The 22,622-nt window shown below is 43.4% G+C and overlaps 1 protein-coding gene across 5 annotated transcripts in view; it reads right to left on the bottom strand.

Moving 5' to 3' along the window:
- Nucleotides 1-2,133: 2,133 nt before the first annotated feature.
- Nucleotides 2,134-22,622, bottom strand: part of asz1 (ankyrin repeat, SAM and basic leucine zipper domain containing 1) — a 39,079-nt gene continuing 18,590 nt past the window's right edge. For all 5 annotated transcript variants that reach the window (XM_090212107.1, XM_036958738.2, XM_090212097.1 and 2 more), the window contains 9 exons: nucleotides 13,207-13,318; nucleotides 12,675-12,809; nucleotides 10,987-11,111; nucleotides 10,238-10,310; nucleotides 9,679-9,735; nucleotides 9,339-9,451; nucleotides 4,911-5,016; nucleotides 4,536-4,649; nucleotides 2,134-2,542 (listed from right to left, as the gene is read on the bottom strand). In XM_090212107.1, coding sequence (XP_090068233.1) covers nucleotides 2,390-2,542; nucleotides 4,536-4,649; nucleotides 4,911-5,016; nucleotides 9,339-9,451; nucleotides 9,679-9,735; nucleotides 10,238-10,310; nucleotides 10,987-11,111; nucleotides 12,675-12,809; nucleotides 13,207-13,318 — 988 coding nt within the window. In that variant the 3' untranslated portion in view covers nucleotides 2,134-2,389. The remainder of the gene's footprint in view (nucleotides 2,543-4,535; nucleotides 4,650-4,910; nucleotides 5,017-9,338; nucleotides 9,452-9,678; nucleotides 9,736-10,237; nucleotides 10,311-10,986; nucleotides 11,112-12,674; nucleotides 12,810-13,206; nucleotides 13,319-22,622) is intronic.

Below are 22,622 nucleotides of genomic sequence, written 5' to 3'. Positions count from 1 at the left end.
CTGTACATAGACATGGAATCCCTGGTCACTGTTTACATACTGTTTTATTCATTTCATATTTAAATACTGTATTCTAGTCAATTCCATCCTAGTAAACTATTGCTGTTTATGTACTATTCTATCCTATGTACTCTACAGACATACTAAATACTCTATCCACACACTGTCCATGATGTCTATACATCCCATTCCATCCATCCATTCATATCCTTAAAAATATAAACGCAACATGCAACAATGTCAAATATTTTACTGTTGCAGTACATATGAGGAAAGCAGTCAATTGAAATTCATTATCCCCAAAAAATGCAATTGTGTTCGTTGTCTGTAGCTTATGCCTGCCCATACCATAATTCCACAGCCACCATGAGGCACTCCTTCACAACGTTGACATCAGCAAAGCACTCGCCCACACAACGCCATACGTGGTCTCTAAAACCACGTTGGAGGCGGCTTATGGTAGAGAAATTAACATTCAATTATCTGGCAACAGTTCTGGGGGACATTCCTACAGTCAGCATGCCAATTGCACGCTCCCTCAAAACTTGAGACATCTGTGGAATTGTTTTGTGTGACAAAACTGCACATTTTAGAGCTTCCTTTTATTGTCCTCAGCACAATGTGCACCTGTCTAATGATCATGCTGTTTAATATGCCACACTTGTCAGGTGGAAGGATTCTTGGCAAAGGAGAAATGCTCACTAACAGGGATGTAGAGCTTAGTGAGAAATAAGCTTTTCGTGCATCTGGAAAATTTCTGGGATCTTTTATTTCAGCTCATGAAACATGCGACCAACACTTTACATTTGCGTTTATATTTTTGTTCAGTGTACACAAACACAGTACCAGTTAAAAGTTTGGGCACACCTACTCATTCAAGGGTTTTTCTTTATTTTTTTTATATTTTCTACATTGTAGAATTATAGTGAAGACAAAATATATTTGATGTTTTAGATTCATCCTCCCGTTGCCTTGACAGCTTTGCTGGAATTCTCTCAACCAGCTAATAAGGTAGTCAGTCACCTGTAATGCATTTCAATTAACAGGTGTGCCTTGTTAAAAAGTATTTGAGGAATTTCTTTCCTTCTTAATGCGTTTGAGCCAATCAGTGACTATGAAGGCCTGATTCACAGTCTTTGAACAGTTGATGTTGAGATGTCTGTTACTTGAACTCTGAAGCATTTATTTGGGCTGCAATTTCTGAGGCTGGGAACTCCAATGAACTTATCCTCTGCAGCAGAGGTAACTCTGGATCTTCCTTTCCTGTGGCGGTCCTCATGAGATCCAGTTTCATCATACCACAGCAGAGGTAACTCTGGGTCTTCCTTTCCTGTGGCGGTCCTCATGAGATCCAGTTTCATCATACCACAGCAGAGGTAACTCTGGGTCTTCCTTTCCTGTGGCGGTCCTCATGAGATACAATTTCATCATACCACAGCAGAGGTAACTCTGGGTCTTCCTGTCCTGTGGCGGTCCTCATGAGATCCAGTTTCATCATACCACAGCAGAGGTAACTCTGGGTCTTCCTTTCCTGTGGCGGTCCTCATGAGAAACAGCTTCATCATAGAGCTTGATGGTTTTTGCGACTGCACTTGAAGAAACTTTCTTGAAATGTTCCGGATTGACTGACCTACCATTAAGCAAAGAGAAACGACAGTCCATCGTTACTTTATTTGAGCCGATTTTGATTTACCACCTTTTTTCTTATTAGATGATTCCATATGTGTTATTTCATAGTTTTGATGTCTTTTCTTTTACCATGTAGAAAATAGTAAAAATAAAGAAAAACCCTTGAATGAGTAGGTGTGTCCAAACTTGACGGGTACTGTACATACCCTGGACATTGCTCGACTTAACATTTATATATTTCTTAATTACATTCTTTGACTTTTATATTTATGTGTATTGTTAGATATTACTTCACTGTTGGAACTAGGAATGCAAGTATTTCGCTACACCCGCAATAACATCTGCTAAATATGTGTATGTGACCAAAAAAATGTAATTAGATTTTTAGTAGCCTAAATAGTTTGTCATAGTCAACTACAAAAAGTATTGAATAATATGTAGGGGATGGATTTCCCTAATAGTGTCCTAACTTGTGCAGCAACTTAATGCAAAGAAAATGCTGGATAAAGAAATAGTTTTTATTTTACAAAAGCCCAGAAAATTGCTTAAAACAATTAAGAACTCAATAAAAAACAAGAACAAAGTATAACAAATATAAGGAATCTCAATCAAAAACCAAACTTTTTTGCATTCGCGTTATTCTCATTCGGCATAATTCCTCAAACAGAAATGTAAATTAAGACAATTAAGCTAATTGATTGATAACCTATGACAATTTATCCAAAGTAAGAGTAAATTGGATAATAATGGAGCTGTCAGTCTAAAGGTAAATCTTGGCACTCTTTGCTCTGGACAGGGCAAACAGCAGGCCTGCTCCAAGCATGCTCAGTGCAAGCCTCTTCAGGACCCGTCTCCTCCAGTCGCCGTGGGAACCTGGTTGAGGAAGTGGGCAGAAATCTCCTGCTGGGTCCATCTTAGGAAGAGGTGCAGCAGAGCGTCACAAGGTAAGAGGTGAGAAAGAGCACGATGGACACACAAACTAGAGATGCGCACACACCATGGACGTGACCAAATACCCATACTAGTATAAAAAAAGAAAGTGTTAAAGTATGACATTTTGAAAATAGTACTCCCAAGTTAATCTGATTATTATGGGAGGGGGGGGGATTCGGTCTTCAACAAGGTCCACATTGAATTTTATTATATTTCCTTGCCCTCAAAATATTGTTTTTTCTCCTCTTTTTTTAATGCTCCCTGACTGTCTAGCTTTCATTTCAGTGATTATCAGTGAGCTGGACAGTCCAGAAACTGTATGAATATAAGTCCATTATTGTTACTACACTGTTTCCATTTGGTTTTAGTCATATTGAGTTTGTTTCCCCCCCTTGGATTGAACAGCGTCAGATTGTATATTTGACACCCCTGCCCTACAAGAACCTTCCGTCTCAACACTAGATGGTAGCCATGAGCAGTGTTTTGTCATGTGACTTGTGTCCTATCAATCATTTATTAGGAATAAAATGAAACCGATCTGGGTGAGGTGATCTGCTTAAGTATGCAAATTTGAGTTTGAATAAGAGAACCACTCTGCACAGTTCTGCACCTGACAGGTACATATGGCACAGATCTACCATTCTACACAGTAATGTCCAACCCAGGGAACAATTTATGCCCCCCCATCTCCAAACTTTCTGGCCGGGCAGATAGATTGTGTGTGCGCGCACCTGCGCTCTGTGTAGGGGGATGGGTGTCAAGACGAGCCCCCACAGATAAGATAAACGGGTGCAAGGGCCTTCCCCCCCCTGGGCACTGAGCCAGTGTCTCCAAATGGCCTCTGTTGGTTGTCGGATTCCTGTCTGACACCGACAGCGTCCGGGGCTACCCCCCTCCTTCCTCACCCTATCCCCCCCGTCTCCACTCTGACAGGACACTGTCACACTGTCTCTGAGTTATAGGCTGTGAGGACTCGCCCTGTCAGAATCCTACACACAGCGCACACACGCCGTGTGTAAATGCTGGATGAGCAATGGCGAGGATGAGAAGGGGAGTTGACCCAAGTTTGCAGGAAGCTTGGACCAGACCTGGGAAGAGATGGTTAGGGCAGTGAAAGAAGGTGGGTGACCAGACAGAGAGATGGTTAGGGCAGTGAAAGGGTGTGGAGGACCAGACAGAGAGATGGTTAGGGCAGTGAAAGGGTGTGGGGGACCAGACAGAGAGATGGTTAGGGCAGTGAAAGGGTGTGGGTGACCAGACAGAGAGAGATGGTTAGGGCAGTGAAAGGGTGTGGGTGACCAGACAGAGAGAGATGGTTAGGGCAGTGAAAGGGTGTGGGGGACCAGACAGAGAGATGGTTAGGGCAGTGAAAGGGTGTGGAGGACCAGACAGAGAGATGGTTAGGGCAGTGAAAGGGTGTGGAGGACCAGACAGAGAGATGGTTAGGGCAGTGAAAGGGTGTGGGTGACCAGACAGAGAGAGATGGTTAGGGCAGTGAAAGGGTGTGGGTGACCAGACAGAGAGAGATGGTTAGGGCAGTGAAAGGGTGTGGGGGACCAGACAGAGAGATGGTTAGGGCAGTGAAAGGGTGTGGAGGACCAGACAGAGAGATGGTTAGGGCAGTGAAAGGGTGTGGAGGACCAGACAGAGAGATGGTTAGGGCAGTGAAAGGGTGTGGAGGACCAGACAGAGATGGTTAGGGCAGTGAAAGGGAGTGGAGGACCAGACAGAGAGATGGTTAGGGCAGTGAAAGGGTGTGGAGGACCAGACAGAGAGATGGTTAGGGCAGTGAAAGGGTGTGGAGGACCAGACAGAGAGATGGTTAGGGCAGTGAAAGGGTGTGGGGGACCAGACGAAGGAAACAGACCGTTCTCTCAGAGTGGCCCACTGAGGGGAGCAGAAACATAGTGGCGGGGGCTCTTGGGTGACAGTGACACGTACACAGCAGTCAGAGAAAAAGGTGTGAGATGTACCTTGTGCAGCAGGTTCTTGAGGCAGGCGACCTCTTTCTGCAGGTCTCCAGTCTGGGCCACCAGCTCATTACAGATGGCCTGGGCCTCCTTCTTAGGGTCCAGGGACAACACCAGCTGAGGACAGAAAGTAAATTAGAGGAGCTAGAAACAGGTTCGCTCTAGAAAATCCATCAGTACTATAGTGTCTGACTGAAAACGCACTCACTTAATCTAACCACAAACATGAGTGGGGGCACCCTCCTTTCAGGGCTGAAAGGGAAATTGCTTTAGTAGGTTATACAACCATACTGTCTGCTTTCAGTCAGACAACAGCATTGATGGATCAGTCGCCAGTCCTTTAGATTATCAGAGAGGGACAGGGAATGACACACACACCTCAGAAGCTCGGCGGGGGAAGCGGCTGATGACGTCCTGTACTGTCTCTGTCAAGTAGCAGCATTGCTGCCTCAGACTGATCAGGAAGTTATACAGCTCCTCACTTCTATAAGGACACACATACACCATTAGACAACTTTTCACAATACTTCCCACTATCAGTGTTGATGACAGGGATGGTCATTTTAAATTATACAATTTTTATATAGTCAACTCTTGACCAATTAGAATGCTGAAATGTACATGGCAGAGGTAAACAGCGGACAGGGTGCTTTTCTTCTGTAATTTGTCAGCAACAGCGAAGGAAAAGTCAGATTTTGGCAATGATAGAACTGATTCTGTTACAAATAGTCTTTCTGGTGAGTGTTTTGCATTGATACATTTGCAGAGTGCCTTTAATTTCTACTTGAAGAGGGGTTAACAGCATGCCGATGCCAGGGCAACCTGGAGGGCAGTAACTCAATGCACCATTAGAAAAAGTACATTGAAAAGATTTTTGTTTTACTAAATTAAGAATTTCAAATGTCATGGTATATCCTTGTAGGTAGAAATGTCACAAGGATAATTTAATTTAGACATAGCCTTTTCATTGTTAAAATAGGCCAAACATCCGGATATTTGATTAACCGTGACCATGCATGGTTGATGAGTCTCTTTCTACCTCAACCCAAGTGTGTTTATGTGTGACTGTCAGTGTGAGTGGGTGAGCAGCACAACCCGTGTCAGTCTGCATTCCTGCCCATCTCAAGTATACCCCCTATAGGTCTCACCTAGACCAGGAGGGAGGGAGAGACAGAGGTCACCTACAACAGACAGACATCTCCCCCTCTCCTCTGCTCCTCTCTATCCTGTACTATCAGTCTTGGGTGCGCTAGATAAACTAACAGAGCTGTAGTCCCTGGTCCCGAGCCTCTGGAAGGAGATAGTAACTCCAGTCTGACTGACACTGTTTACACGACCACTGACAGAGTGTGAGCATCACAAAACGGCTGCTACACATGCAGGGATATGTACCACTAAGATAAAACAATCCAACAACATACAAAGGGCAGTGGAACAATCGCAGCAACAAAACATATTTAAAGATCAGGCCGCGATGAATACGATGTACAAATAATTTGGATGTAAAAGTTTTTAATCTAGTTTTGAGTTATGAGAGGAAATCCTAGCCATTGGCCACACATAGTCTTATGTTTGTTCATTTGTCTGTTGTGTAGAGGTCAGTTGATTTAACCGTGTCTGCCCAGTCGCCTGTCCGTGTCAGTTGTCCCCCAGTGTGAAGATCCCCCCGTCCACACATCTCTGTCTGTCAGTCCATTAGTGATGTACTACAAGTAAAAATACGTCTAACATCCCAGGCCAACTAGAACATCTAACATCCCAGGCCAACTAGAACATCTAACATCCCAGGCCAACTAGAACATCTAACATCCCAGGCCAACTAGAACATGTCCAACTACAACATCTAACATCCCAGGCCAACTAGAACATTAACATCCCAGGCCAACTAGAACATCTAACATCCCAGGCCAACTAGAACATCTAACATCCCAGGCCAACTAGAACATCTAACATCCCAGGCCAACTAGAACATGTCCAACTACAACATCTAACATCCCAGGCCAACTAGAACATTAACATCCCAGGCCAACTAGAACATCTAACATCCCAGGCCAACTAGAACATCTAACATCCCAGGCCAACTAGAACATCTAACATCCCAGGCCAACTAGAACATCTAACATCCCAGGCCAACTAGAACATCTAACATCCCAGGCCAACTAGAACATCTAACATCCCAGGCCAACTAGAACATCTAACATCCCAGGCCAACTAGAACATCTAACATCCCAGGCCAACTAGAACATCTAACATCCCAGGACAACTAGAACATCTAACATCCCAGGCCAACTAGAACATCTAACATCCCAGGCCAACTAGAACATCTAACATCCCAGGCCAACTAGAACATCTAACATCCCAGGCCAACTAGAACATCTAACATCCCAGGCCAACTAGAACATCTAACATCCCAGGCCAACTAGAACATCTAACATCCCAGGCCAACTAGAACATGACCATCTAACATCCCAGGCCAACTAGAACATGACCATCTAACATCCCAGGCCAACTAGAACATGACCATCTAACATCCCAGGCCAACTAGAACATGACCATCTAACATCCCAGGACAACTAGTGCGTGAACATCTAACATCCCAGGACAACTAGTGCGTGAACATCTAACATCCCAGGCCAACTAGAACATGACCATCTAACATCCCAGGCCAACTAGAACATGACCATCTAACATCCCAGGCCAACTAGCACATGACCATCTAACATCCCAGGCCAACTAGAACATGACCATCTAACATCCCAGGCCAACTAGAACATGACCATCTAACATCCCAGGCCAACTAGAACATGACCATCTAACATCCCAGGCCAACTAGAACATGACCGTCTAACATCCCAGGCCAACTAGAACATGACCAACTAGAACATTAACATCCCAGGCCAACTAGAACATTAACATCCCAGGCCAACTAGAACATGTCCAACTAGAACATTAACATCCCAGGCCAACTAGAACATTAACATCCCAGGCCAACTAGAACATGACCATCTAACATCCCAGGCCAACTAGAACATGACCATCTAACATCCCAGGCCAACTAGAACATGACCGTCTAACATCCCAGGCCAACTAGAACATGTCCAACTAGAACATTAACATCCCAGGCCAACTAGAACATCTAACATCCCAGGCCAACTAGAACATCTAACATCCCAGGACAACTAGAACATCTAACATCCCAGGCCAACTAGAACATGACCGTCTAACATCCCAGGCCAACTAGAACATGTCCAACTAGAACATTAACATCCCAGGCCAACTAGAACATGACCATCTAACATCCCAGGCCAACTAGAACATGGCCATCTAACATCCCAGGCCAACTAGAACATCTAACATCCCAGGCCAACTAGAACATCTAACATCCCAGGCCAACTAGAACATGACCATCTAACATCCCAGGACAACTAGAGCGTGAACATCTAACATCCCAGGCCAACTAGAACATGACCATCTAACATCCCAGGCCAACTAGAACATGACCATCTAACATCCCAGGCCAACTAGAACATGACCATCTAACATCCCAGGCCAACTAGAACATGACCATCTAACATCCCAGGCCAACTAGAACATGACCATCTAACATCCCAGGCCAACTAGAACATGACCATCTAACATCCCAGGCCAACTAGAACATGACCATCTAACATCCCAGGCCAACTAGAACATCTAACATCCCAGGCCAACTAGAACATCTAACATCCCAGGCCAACTAGAACATCTAACATCCCAGGCCAACTAGAACATCTAACATCCCAGGCCAACTAGAACATCTAACATCCCAGGCCAACTAGAACATGACCATCTAACATCCCAGGCCAACTAGAACATGACCATCTAACATCCCAGGCCAACTAGAACATGACCATCTAACATCCCAGGCCAACTAGAACATGGACGTCTAACATCCCAGGCCAACTAGAACATGACCATCTAACATCCCAGGCCAACTAGAACATGACCGTCTAACATCCCAGGCCAACTAACATCCCAGGCCAACTAGAACATGACCATCTAACATCCCAGGCCAACTAGAACATGACCATCTAACATCCCAGGCCAACTAGAACATGACCATCTAACATCCCAGGCCAACTAGAACATGGCCATCTAACATCCCAGGCCAACTAACATCCCAGGCCAACTAGAACATGAACATCTAACATCCCAGGCCAACTAGAACATGAACGTCTAACATCGCAGGCCAACTAGAACGTGAACATCTAACATCCCAGGCCAACTAGAACATGGCCACTAGGTCCTGGGATGAGCATAAAGGATAAGGGATGTGGTAATCTAGTGCTTTAATGTTTACAGTGTGGCCATCATCAGAGGATTTACTCCTGGGGGATTTAAAGGCTCAGTAAAAGTACCCCTGTACCCCTGGCCCTGACACTACAGTACCGCTTGGCCTGAGAGCTATCCTATCATCAGTCACAGAGAAAAGGGGGGGTGAAAGAGGGGATTTCATTCCATCTCCTCTCACCTTACAAATCATTACAGCCCCATTTAATAAACCATTAGGACTCTGCTCTCAGAAGCTCGGAGAGGATATAAGAGGTGAGGCAGTGGGAGAATAACAGTGGGATGGATGCTTTAGGTCAGTCTGAGGAATGACTTCCAGTGGTGTGCTGGAGGATGGACTGTGTACAGTATGTCATGTAAGTCTGTAGGTGTTTGTGTTGCATATATAATGTGTCAAGAAAATATGTTATTGTGCTTGACGATTTGACCTGGAAGGAATTGCTCAAAATAATATATTTTTTCATTGTACTTTAATGTTACCCGGTGTCTATGTTCTCCAGCTGGTCGACAGTGTCTAGGTCGACCCGGTCTAGATGCATCTCTTTCACTGCACTCAGAACCTTCTGCTGGTCCTCTGGGTCAGAGATACCAATCTGGGGAAGAACGCAACATTAATAACTGGGCAACATACTGGTAACTCAGGTTGCAAAATTCCCAAAACATTCCCAAAGTTCCCAGGTTTTTCAGAAATCCTGGTTGAAGCATTCCCAGTTGGAGGATTCCTTCCATGCTAATTCTCTACTGAGTCCAGGAACCATAGATTTCTGAAAAACCTGGAAACTTGCTGCCAGACAGACTGACATAAAGAGGTATTTCATACCTTCTCCAGGTCATCCTTCTCCATGGTTACCAGGTAGCTCCAAGTGATGTCATTTTCCTGCGGAGAGAAGAAAAACTACTTTGATGATCTGACAACTTGCAAACCAGCCTAAACCCTGAACAGATATTGTACAATCATTTACAATCTGCATTTGTGTAGCTACCGGTAAGTTTTTTTTATTTAAATACCAGTAACCAATTACAGTATGTGTTTGTGTTGTGAAGCTACTTGTTACCGGTATGTCTATTCAATCTAATGATGAAAATATCAATCCACCCCCACCACCCCAAACTGAGCTTCATACACTATAGTTTTTCACCCAATCACTCCAGTCAGACCCACAGTCTTTACACCTGCCTGCTCAACATCAATAAGCCAGCAGTAGGGTTGGACAGGTATTTGATAATACCATATGCTGGGATATGGCATGAGGGAGGTATGGAAATCTGAAAACTGTCCAATCACAGTGAGGATGAGGTACAGTACTCAAACAATGTCAGAGGTACTCCTGTGTCTGTGTGTGTGTGTGTGTGTGTGTGTGAAGGGGTACACTACTTACTAGCATTATGTCAGAGAGGTACTCCAGGTTGAGTCCGTGCAGAAGCAGCTCGATATCACACAGTTTGGCCAGACTAGGAGAGGTTCAAAGTCGTAATTTTGAAAGTGAATGGGCGCGTTTGAGATTGACCACATTGCAGTCCAACTGTGCAGAATCTCTGATCAACAAATCAACCTTTAAATCACCTACTCAACATTATTTGTAAAATAAGTCAGTTTGCTTATGCTCTCAGACAAGTAATGCATTCTCAATAACTTCCTACGGGTTAAATAAAAGCAATAAATAAAAACATAAATAGGTTTAAGAGCGTACTACATCAACCCCACGTTGCCAAGTCGGCCGCCTAAAATATTTCAGAACAGATAAACATTGACAGATTAAACAATCCAAATTAAAACATTGAATCTTCAACAGTCAAATACAGACTAAATATGTTAAAGCATTATGGTGCAGATTTAGCAGCTAGATGTTTGTTTACATCTAAAAACCGGTCTCATGGCATGGGACACTCAACTCTACGTCCACTAGAGGGCCCCAAATGCCAATCACGGCTGCTGGCGTCCACTGACTGATCTGTGGCCTTTTCTCAATTCATCTTACCTTGATTCCTCGCATCCTCTGTCCTAAAAACAAATGGTAAAATAACACCTGAGGGGAGGGACCTTTTACCTCCTCCATTACGGTTGAGAAGAGGATATAGGATGTAAGGAATAGCAATAAGACAAATTGAGATTTAGCCATGGTCTCACCGCTCCTTGGAGTCAGCAGATAGATCGGGGTCCCTCTTGAAGAACTTGAAGAGGGTCTCCTCCTTCGAGGAGGTTACCTGCCCGTTGGTGAGGGCATTGCCTGGGGACGCCAGGATCCTGGCAATCTGCGAGGAAAGAAGACCTGATACACAAAACTCTTTCCATGGCAGACTGACCAGGTGAAAGCTATGATCCCTTATTGATGTCACTTGTTAAATCCATTTCCGCTGGTGTAGATGAAGGGGAGGAGAGATTTTTAAAAGGATTATTAAGCCTTGAGACATCGAGGATTGTGTATGTGTACCATTTAGAGGGTGAATGGGAAATAAAATATTGAAGTGCCATTGAACAAGGTATGGTAGTAGGTGCCAGGTACACCGGTTTGAGTGTCAAGAACTGCAGTGCTGCTGGGTTTTTCATGCTCAGCAGTTTCCTGTGTGCATCAAGAATGGTCAGCCACCCAAAGGACATCCAGACAACTTCACACAACTGTGGGAAGCATTGGCATCAACACGGACCAGCATCCCTGTGGAACGCTTTAGACACCTTGTAGAGTCCAAGCCCAGACGAATTGAGGCTGCTCTGAGGGCAAAAGGGGGTGCAATTCAATATTAGGAAGGTGTTCCTAATGTTTTGTACACTCCGTGTATTTTATATGTTTGCAAGAGAAGGGGAAATTGGTGCTAGTCTCACGCCTCAAGACTACCATTTCATAGTGTGGTAAATTTGTGGCTGTGGTTAGTGTTTGGTTTTACTGTACCTGTGGTTGTTTAAACACCAGATTTAGGTGCCAGAGTTATGTACTTGGCTAACTATGTGGGAAACAAAGTTGTGACTGTGAGGTTCTGTTGGTTCTACATGTGGTCAATTGAACACCGTGGCTATGTCAGAAGCACTCTTTCCAGCCTCTTGATAATATATACTGAACTAAAATAGACGCAACATGTTGGCCCCATGTTTCATAAGCTGAAATAAGAGATCCCAGAAATGTTCCATACGCACAAAAAGCTTATTTCTCTCAAATTTTGTGCACACAGTTGTTTACATCCCTGTTAGTGAGTAGTTCTCCTTTGTCAAGATAATCCATCCACCTGACAGGTGTGGCATATCAAGAAGCTGATTAAACAGCATGATCATTACACAGGTGCAACCTTGTGCTGGGGACAATAAAAGGCCACTCTAATATGTGTAGTTTTGTCACACAATGGCACAGATGTCTCAAGTTTAGAGGGAGAATGCCGTTGGCAAGCTGACTGCAGGAATATCGACCAGAACTGTTGCCAGAGAATTGAATGTTAATTTGCCAGTACGTCCAACCGGCCTCACAACCGCAGACCACGCGTAACCATGCCGGCCCAGGACCTCCACATTCAGCTTCTTTACCTGCGAGATTGTCTGAGACCAGCCATACGGACAGCTAATGAAACTGAGGAGTATTTCTGTCTGTAATAAAGATTTTTTGTGAGGGATTGGCTGGGCCTGGCTCCCAGGTGGGTGGGCCTATGCCCTCCCAGGCCCACACATGGCTGCGCCCCTGCCCAGTCATGTGAAATCCGTAGATTAGGGCCTAGTTAATTTATTTCAATTGACTTATTTCCTTATATGAATTGTAACTAAGTAAAATCGTTAAAATTTATGCATTTATATTTTTGTTCAGTATAAATAATATAATTACTGGTTGTGTTTACCTGTGGTCGTTTGAAGACCTTGGCCAAGTCGGCAGCACTCTTCTCTGCTTTGGTCTTGAGGGTCTTGTCTGCCCCCAGCTGGAGCAGCTTGAGGACGGCCTCTTCTCTTCCGTACTGCACCGCCACACTCAGGGCCTGGGGTCAAAGGTCACAGCAGGTCATCACCTATCAATGTCTAGCGGCATCCTAATTACTATTAATAACCACAGTGTCACCAATCATTACTATCAATCACAGTTAGAATCAATCAAGATAATGTAAAAGCATTTGATTGTTGTAAGCATAGGCTGGAGGGAGTTTACAACATATTTCCTAAACCAGTCATTTTCTTTCAAATAACATGTACACATATTTAGCAGATGTTATTGCGGGTGTAGCAAAATGCTTGTAAATGCTTTCAAGCTATGTCCCAAGGGACGTGAACAAGTCCACACTTTTGGAGAAAGGAGAGATTATTGGGACGTAGAGAAGGCTGATGAATAAAATTGTCTGCTTATGTGAGACAGGCATTGCACCAGGTAGGCATTCTTACCGTGTACCCATTTTCATCCTGGGAGTTGACCTCTGCCCCGTGAGACAACAGCAGGTTGATTACCTGACTGTAGCCGTCCCGGGACGCCAGCATCAGGGATGTCATACGAGACCTGGGAATTAGACTAGAATGAATAGGGTATCCACCTCATCTACCTAGAATGGGTGAAAATGCACTTCGGTAACGAAATTTCACTGCCTTCAGAAAGTATTCATACTCCTCGACTTCATTTGTTTATGTAGGTAGGGGTAAAGTGACTATGCATAGATAACAAACAGCGAGTAGCAGCAGTGTAAAAACAAGGGTGTGTGGTGGTGGGGGGGGTGTCAATGTAAATAGTCCGGGTGGCCATTTGATTAATTGTTCAGCAGTCTTATGGCTTGGGCGTAGAAGCTGTTAATGAGCCTTTTGGTCCTAGACTTGGCGCTCCGGTACCGCTTGCCGTGCAGTAGCAGAGAGAACAAGTCTGAGACTTGGGTGAATGGAGCCATTGACAATATTTTGGGCTTTCCTCTGACACTACCTAGTATATAGGTCCTGGATGGCCCCAGTGTATGTACTGGGCCGTAAGCACTACCCTCTGTAGCGCCTTATGGTCAAATGCCGAGCATTGCCATACCAGGCGGTGATGCAACCGGTCCGGATGCTCTCAACGGTTCAGCTGTAGAACTTTTTCAGGATCTGGAGACCCATGACAAATCTTTTCAGTCTCTGGGGGAAAAGGTGTTGTCGTGCCCTCTTCACGACTGTCTTGGTGTGTTTGGATCATGATAGTTTGTTGGTGATGTGGACACCAAGGAACTTGAAACTCTCGACCCGCTCCACTACAGCCCTGTCGATGGTAATGGAGGCCTGTTTGGCCCGCCTTTCCCTGTAGTTCACAATTGGCTTCTTTGTCTTGCTCACAATCTTGTGGGTGAACAGGAAGTACAGGAAGGGACTAAACATGCATCCCTGTGGGACCCCAGTGTTGAGGATCAGCGTGGCAGACGTGTTGTTGCCTACACTTATTACCTGGGGGCGGCCTGTCAGGAAGTCCAGGATCCAGTTACAGAGGGAGGTGTTGTCCCAGGGTCTTTAGCTTAGTGATGAGCTTTGTGGGAAATATGGTATTGAACGCTGAGCTGTAGTCAATGAACAGAATTCTCACATAGGTGTTCCTTTTGTCCAGGTGGGAAAGGGCATTGAGATTGCATCATATGTGGATCTGTTGGGGCGGTACGCGAATTGGAGTGGGTCTAGAGTATCCAGGATGATGCTGTTGATAGCCTTTCAAAGCACTTCATGGCTACTGACATGAGTGCTACGGGGCAATAATAATTTAGGCAGGTTACCTTCGCTTCCTTGGGCATAGGGACTATGGTGGTCTGCTTGAAACATGTAGGTATTACAGACTCAGTCAGGGAGAGGTTGAAAAATGTCAGCGAAGACACTTGCCAGTTGGTCTGCGCTGAACACGTCCTGGCAATCCGTCTGGCCCCGCAGCTTTGTGAATGTTGACCTGTTTGAAGGTCTTGCTCACATCAGCTACCGAGAGCATTATCACACAGTCGCCCAGAATAGCTGGTGCTCTCATGCATGTTTAAGTGTTGCTTTTCTCGAAGCGAGCATAAAACGAATTTAGCTCATCTGGTAGGCTCGCGTCACTGGGCAGCTCGCGGCTGCATTTCCTTATGTAGTCCGTAGTTTTCAAGCACTGCCACATCCGACCAGCATCTGAATCCTACTACACCGGCGCGATCTTAATCCGATATTGACGCTTTTCCTGTTTGATGGTTCGTCTGAGGACATAGCGGGACTTCTTATAAGCATCCGGATTAGTGTCCCGCTCCTTAACTTCTTCGATAAATATTTTAATTTTTGGATGAAAAAATCTTTTAAACAAGATATTTTGTCACGAAAAGATGCTCGACTATGCATATAATTGACAGCTTTGGAAAGAAAACACTGACGTTTCCAAAACTGCAAAGATATTGTCTGTGAGTGCCACAGAACTGATGTTACAGGCGAAACCCAGATAAAAATCCAATCAGGAAGTGCCGCATTTTTTAAAACCGCCTCATTCCAATGACTCCTTATATGGCCGTGAAGGAGCTAGGAGTCAGCTTACGTTTTCCACGTTTCCCCCAAGGTGTCTACAGCATTGTGACAAATTTGTAGGCATATCATTGGAAGATTGACCATAAGAGACTACATCTACCAGGTGGTCGCTTGGTGTCATCCGTTGCAATTATTGCGTAATCTCCAGCTGCAGTATTTGCTTCTGTTGAGAAGCCAGCTGCCACCACTGATAGATTATCGAATAGATATGTGAAAAACACCTTGAGGATTGATTCTAAACAACGTTTGCCATGTTTCTGTCGATATTATGGAGCAAATTTTGAAAAAAGTTTGGCGTTGTAAGTGAATGCATTTTCCGGTATTTTTCTTAGCCAAACGTGATGAACAAAACAGAGCTATTTCGTCTACACAAATAATATTTTTGGGAAAAATGAACATTTGCTATCTAACTAAGAGTCTCGTCATTGAAAACATCCGAAGTTCTTCAAAGGTAAATTATTTTTATTTTAATGCTTTTCTTGTTTTTGTGAAAATGTTGCCTGATGAATGCTAGGCTTAATGCTATGCTAGGCTATCAATACTCTTACACAAATGCTTGTGTAGCTTTGGTTGAAAAGCATATTTTGAAAATCTGAGATGACAGTGTTGTTAACAAAAGGCTAAGCGTTCGAGTTACATTTAGTTGATCGCTTCTCGTGGAATCTGAAGCGCTGTAAGGAGGAACTCTAACTACAGATTCAGGAACTTCTCCTTTCTCTTGGATACCTGTAAGTACCAGATTCTCGCTCATGGATCTAGTCTGTATTTCAAGTAAGGCTTCTCTCAGAACAGTTTTCATTCACTTCGGTTTCAATCTTATTGACTGTCACTTTGAGCTTGTTTGTTTCCTTCTCCAATGTTGCAGCTTTTTCATCACTCATCTCGAGACTATAAGAGCCTTCAACTCTTATATCGTTACTGACTAATTCAAGTATACCCAGTTTGTCATTTATCGATTTTAACAGATGGGTTTCGACCTTTACCATCCCCGGTGGTGAAAATATTAAATTGTCTGTGTCTGTAGAAGAATCACGTTTTCGTTTTGAAATCTGTTCCCATGTCTTACTCTCCGTCATGTTTTGGGTGTTGCTTGTTTTCGTAATATTTGTCAATAAATTTCTCTAGTCTTAAGATTTGTTTTGTGTTATTATCCAGATTGAAGGTTATCACCCACCATGAAAAATATTTTACATTCACTGTCTAGTGATATGAATAACAATTTCAAAGTAGAGAAGTGTATGCAAGAGATAAAGAAATATTCCGTCATTGTTGACAAAGATGGAATATGGAATCTGTCTGACATACAAAAAGCTTGGGGAAAAATACAGAGGATGTCTAACTCGTTGACTAAAAAAAAGATGGTCTTTACTGGTTCTAGCCGAAGTAAGAAAACAGGATGAGAAATTATTTCTGGAGAATCATGACAGGACATTGCAGAGAGATAAGAATAGTTTGAAAGCTCTTGGTGAACATAAAAACCTTGAGAGAAGAGATTCAACAATTACAGGAGAGGGTTGTAAAAAAACAGACTTGGCTCCAACAAGTGGACCCTTTGTTCCCTCAATCTACCCTCACACCGAGTTGCGCAAGGATGATCGGGTTTCAAGAATCTGGTCAGCATTGCCTGGCATTGAGTCAACAGATTCTGACAGCAGTGATGAACAATGTCTTAGGCCAACCAGAACATAGGCTGTAAAAGGTAGTCAAGACAAACCTCCGGTGACAGTAATCACACATAAATCAGCATCTCCAAAACAGTTGGATGAATGGTCAAATACTTTGAAGCATCCATGAGACGTGGGTATCAGAGATACGCAGGTTCCAAGTGAAACCAACATTATTTGTTCAGCAGATGAGAAACCTGGTGTATGTCATTATTGAGGGATATCTGGTCACTGGCAACAAGAATGTCGGAAAAGAAAATGTGTTCTTATGAGGAATGGCCAGGAGAAGCAGGGTCTAAGGGGAAATGGAATGAAGACAGCCCCAACAACGCAAAGCTGATGCAGAAATTTAAGAAGCTCTCTCCGGCTCAGCAGCAGAGTTTGCTGGATGCTGTGGAGGGAAACTTATAGACCCCCTCTTATGTTCCATCTCAGCTGGTGTACATATGAAATCAGATGGAATATGTGAACATGATGGTTAACAACTTTGCAGTAGATTTTTCAGTAGATACGGATGCTGTAGTCACTGTATTGCCCATATCTTATGCAAAACATATACAGTTGAATTCAAAAGTTTACATACACCTTAACCAAATACATTTAAACTCAGTCTCACAATTCCTGACATTTTATCCTAGTAAAAATTCCCTGTCTCAGGTCAGTTAGGATCATCACTTTATTTTAATGTGAAATGTCAGAATAGTAGTAGAGAAAATGATTTATTTCAGCTTTTATTTCTTTCATCACATTCCCAGTGGGTCAGAAGTTTACACATACTCAATTAGTATTTGTTAGCATTGCCTTTAAATTGTTTAACTTAAGTCAAATGTTTTGGGTGGCCTTCCACAAGCTTCCCACAATAAGTTGGGTGAATTTTGGCCAGAGTCAGGTTTGTAGGCTTCCTTGCTCGCACATGCTTTTTCAGTTCTGCTCACAAAATGTTCTATAGGATTGAGGTCAGGGCTTTGTGATGGCCACTCCAATACCTTGACTTTGTTGTCCTTAAGCCATTTTGCCACAACTTTGGAAGTATGCTCGGGGTCATTGTCCATTTGGAAGACCCATTTGCGACCAAGCGTTAACTTGATGTCTTGAGATGTTGCTTCAATATATCCACATTGCCTCATGATGCAATCTATTTTGTGAAGTGCACCAGTCCCTCCTGCAGCAAAGCCCCCCCCACAACATGATGCTGCCACCCCCGTGCTTCACGGTTGGGATGGTGTTCTTCAGCTTGCAAGATTGCCCCTTTTTCAGCCAAACATGACGATGACCATTATGGCCAAACAGTTCTAATTTTGTTTCATCAGACCAGAGGACATTTCTCCAAAAAGTACGATCTTTGTCCCCATGTGCAGTTGCAAACCGTAGTCTGGCTTTTTATGGCGGTTTTTGAGCAGTGGCTTCTTCCTTGCCGAGTGGCTTTTCAGGTTATGTCGATATAGGACTCATTTTACTGTGCATATTGATACTTTTGTACCAATTTCCTCCAGCATCTTCTCAAAGTCCTTTGCTGTTGTTCTGGGAGTGATTTGCACTTTTCACACCAAAGCACGTTCATCTCTAGGAGACAGAACGCGTCTCCTTCCTGAGCAGTATGATGACTGCGTGGTCCCATGGTGTTTATACTTGCGTACTATTGTTTGTACAGATGAACGTGGTACCTTCAGGCATTTGGAAATTGCTCCCAAGGATGAACCAGACTTGTGGAGGTCTACAATTGTTTTTTTTAGGCTGCTTTCTTTTGATTTCTCCATGATGTCAAGCAAAGAGGCACTGAGTTTGAAGGTAGGCCTTGAAATACATCCACAGGTACACTTCCAATTGACTCAAATTGTGTCAAATTAGCCTATCAGAAGCGTCTAAAGCCATGACATAATTTTCTGGGATTTTCCAAGCTGTCTAAAGGCACATTCAACTTAGTGTATGTAAACTTCTGACCCACTGGAATTGTGATACAGTGAATTATAAGTGAAATAATTTGTCTGTAAACAATTGTTGGAAAAATTACTTGTGTCATGCACAAAGTAGATGTCCTAACCAACCTGCCAAAACTATAGTTTGTTAATGTTAAGGGAATTTTTGTCTATAATGACTAATTATGTATACATTTCAATCAGGATGTACTAATCAGAATACAATTATGGTACTGTATATGTACTAATCAAAATACTAAATATTACTGTATGTATGCATGTATGAATTTTCTTATCTGATCCCAGTACTGAAGTGAATGTGGTCAGGAGTTTAGTAACAGTCTGTTCATTGGTACAAATGAATCAGACTGGCTAGAATGCTTATCTACACAAGAAACCCTTGACTCGTAAATTATATTAAATTGGTAGGGAGACGGATGTGGGAAGGCTTGAGAACACAGCCTTGGTACTGGAACGGAGGTGTGTGAACGTGGGAAAAAGTTGGAACAATGATGGTCTATTCCTTTGTACAAATGAATGAACTATCTCCAGACTGTCTAGAATGCTTATCTACACTGACCTTTGCTTTAGGTGAGGAGGGAAGGCTTGAACTATAGGGCCTTTCTACCAGTGTCAAGAATAGACGGAACATTAGAAAACGCTGACGTCATTTTCAGTTTACAACCTGTGGTAAAATGTGCATGTACCCAGTACTCTTTTGAATTAAACGCTGTTACCTGACTTTTAAGACCGGGGCTCTGTCCATTCTTAGAAATTAGGGGTCTTACAAACCCTTCGAATGCATTGATAGAGTGTTTAATTTTGATTGGGAAATAAAACAGAGGAATTTAGAATTCCTTCAACAGTTAAACAAGAAATTTGTGGAGTGGTTGAAAAACAAGTTTTAATGAGTCCAACCTAAATGTATGTAAACTTCCGACATCAACTGTATGTCCTCAGTACACCGGCAAGAAGATGGGTGGGAGACAGAAACAAACCATTATCAATTTCTATTGGTCCAATGAAGATTGATGCAGGGCTGTTTGAACAACCTATTTTAGGCCTTGATGTTATTTTGCAACTTGACTCTACATTGAACAATTCAAGAAGGGATGGCATGACCGGAAGCATTGCCTAAGGTATTATGTAGTATACGAGCAACACATAAGAAAACCACAGGGTTGAGTCCGTTTGAGGTCATCACAGGTCGACCCATGTCACTACTAGGCACGTTAGATTTGAGAAAAGCAGACATTCACTTTATGAGTGACACAATGCTTAACTATTGCATACAACTCTAATGCAGTAAGGGAAGCAGACAGACAAGTAAAAGAGGTGTGGAGGATAAGTCCCGAGGGGGGACATAACATAGTACCAGGACAGTGGGTGATGGTAAAAAAATGTTTAAAAATGTAACAGACACATTAGGGCCAAAATAGGAAGGTTCTTATACATTTTTTGTCATAATGAGGTCAGCAATAAAATTCTAGGGAAAATCACGATGTTACTCATTGTAAGGTTTTCCATTTCGATGACAAAGCAGAGCCTGGAGAATAAAGAACTGATTGATTAGCAATTGGGGGCCAATCTCGGGTGAAGAAGCATAGTAAGATGATCAGAACCTGATAAGCTTCCATGTTGTACACCGCAGTCATCATATTAGGGATATCTAGGTGAAATGTCCAACTTTTTCATGAAAATCGAGACATGAGTAGCAATTCAACGGCTCAGACACGAGGTATGTGGCAGGGTCTACAGTCAATCACGGATTAAAAAAGAAAACCAGCCCCGTCGCGGACCAGGGTGTCTTGCTCCCAGACAGACTAAATAACTTTTTTGCTCGCTTTGAGGACAATACAGTGCCACTGACACGGCCCGCAACCAAAACAAACTCCTTCACTGCAGCCGAGGTGAGTAAAACATTTAAACGTGTTAACCCTCGCAAGGCTGCAGGCCCAGACGGCATCCCCAGCCGCGCCCTCAGAGCATGCGCAGACCAGCTGGCTGGTGTGTTTACGGACATATTCAATCAATCCCTATCCCAGTCTGCTGTTCCCACATGCTTCAAGAGGGCCACCATTGTTCCTGTTCCCAAGAAAGCTAAGGTAACTGAGCTAAACGACTACCGCCCCGTAGCACTCAGTCATCATGAAGTGCTTTGAGAGACTAGTCAAGGACCATATCACCGCCACCCTACCTGACACCCTAGACCCACCCCAATAGGTCCACAGACGACGCAATCGCAACCACACTGCCCTAACCCATCTGGACAAGAGGAATACCTATGTGAGAATGCTTTTCATCGACTACAGCTCAGCATTCAACACCATAGTACCCTCTAAACTCGTCATCAAGCTCGAGACCCTGGGTCTCGATCCCGCCCTGTGCAACTGGGTACTGGACTTCCTGACGGGCCGCCCCCAGGTGGAGGTGAGGGCCCTCGGGGGTGTCAGGAAAATAATGTCACACTCAACATCAACAAAACAAAGGAGATGATTGTGGACTTCAGGAAACAGCACATCGACAGGACAGTAGTGGAGAGGGTAGTAAGTTAAGTTCCTTGGGGCACACATCACGGACAAACTGAATTGGTCCACCCACACTGACAGCGTTGTGAAGAAGGCGCCTCTTCAACCTCAGGAGGCTGAAGAAATTCTTGGCTTGTCACCAAAAGCACTCACAAACTTCTACAGATGCACAATCGAGAGCATTGAGAGCCACTGCCTGTTCACCCCGCTATCATCCAGAAGGCGAGGTCAGTACAGGTACAGAGAGACTGAAAAACAGCTTCTATCTCAAGGCCATCAGACTGTTAGACAGCCACCACTAACATTGAGTGGCTGCTGCCAACATACTGACTCAACTCCAGCCACTTTAATAATGGAAATGGATGGAAATGTATGTAAAAAAGGTATCACTAGCCACTTTAAACAATGCCACTTAATATAATGTTTACATACCCTACATTACTCATCTCATATGTATATGTATATACACTGTACTCTATATCTACTGCATCTTTATGTAATACATGTATCACTAGCCACTTTAAACTATGCCATTTTGTTTACATACCCTACATTACACATCTCATATGTATATACTGTACTCGATATAATCTACTGCATCTTGCCTATGCCATTCTGTACCATCACTCATTCATATATCATTACGTACATATTCTTTATCCCTTTACACTTGTGTGTATAGTAGTTGTGGAATTGTTAGGTTAGATTACTCATTGGTTATTACTGCATTGTCGGAACTAGAAGCACAAGCATTTTGCTACACTCGCATTAACATCTGCTAACCATTTGTATGTGACAAATACAATTTGATTTGATGTACTTATTTAGGGAAATCTATGTGAAATACAAATTTCTCTTGAAACCAGGATATGTTACTTTCACTTTTTTGTTACAGGCTATGAGAATCTACCGTCTGAAATTTAAGCAATATCCCTTGACCCAAGGACTGTACCTTAAACGATACAAGATCACCAATGAAGTGTTCATTAGAGAAGTTATCAACTAGTGGAACGGAAGAAAAATTAGAACGGAAGAATTCCTCACTATCGTCAGAACATAATTTATAATAGTTATCTATGAGGGACCAGTGTGGAAGAGATGATCACTTAAAAGACTTGGTGAATGATTACGGCAGGGTAGCCTAGTGGTTAGAGCGTTGGACTAGTAACCGGAAGGTTGTGAGTTCAAACCCCCGAGCTGACAAGGTA

The sequence above is a fragment of the Oncorhynchus mykiss genome, chromosome 2, assembly GCF_057628025.1.
Source record: "Oncorhynchus mykiss isolate SJ-2025 chromosome 2, ASM5762802v1, whole genome shotgun sequence".
Classification (NCBI taxonomy): domain Eukaryota; kingdom Metazoa; phylum Chordata; class Actinopteri; order Salmoniformes; family Salmonidae; genus Oncorhynchus; species Oncorhynchus mykiss.
The sequence above is the reverse complement of the archived record's forward strand: the minus strand, read 5'-3'. Positions and strand labels throughout refer to the sequence as shown.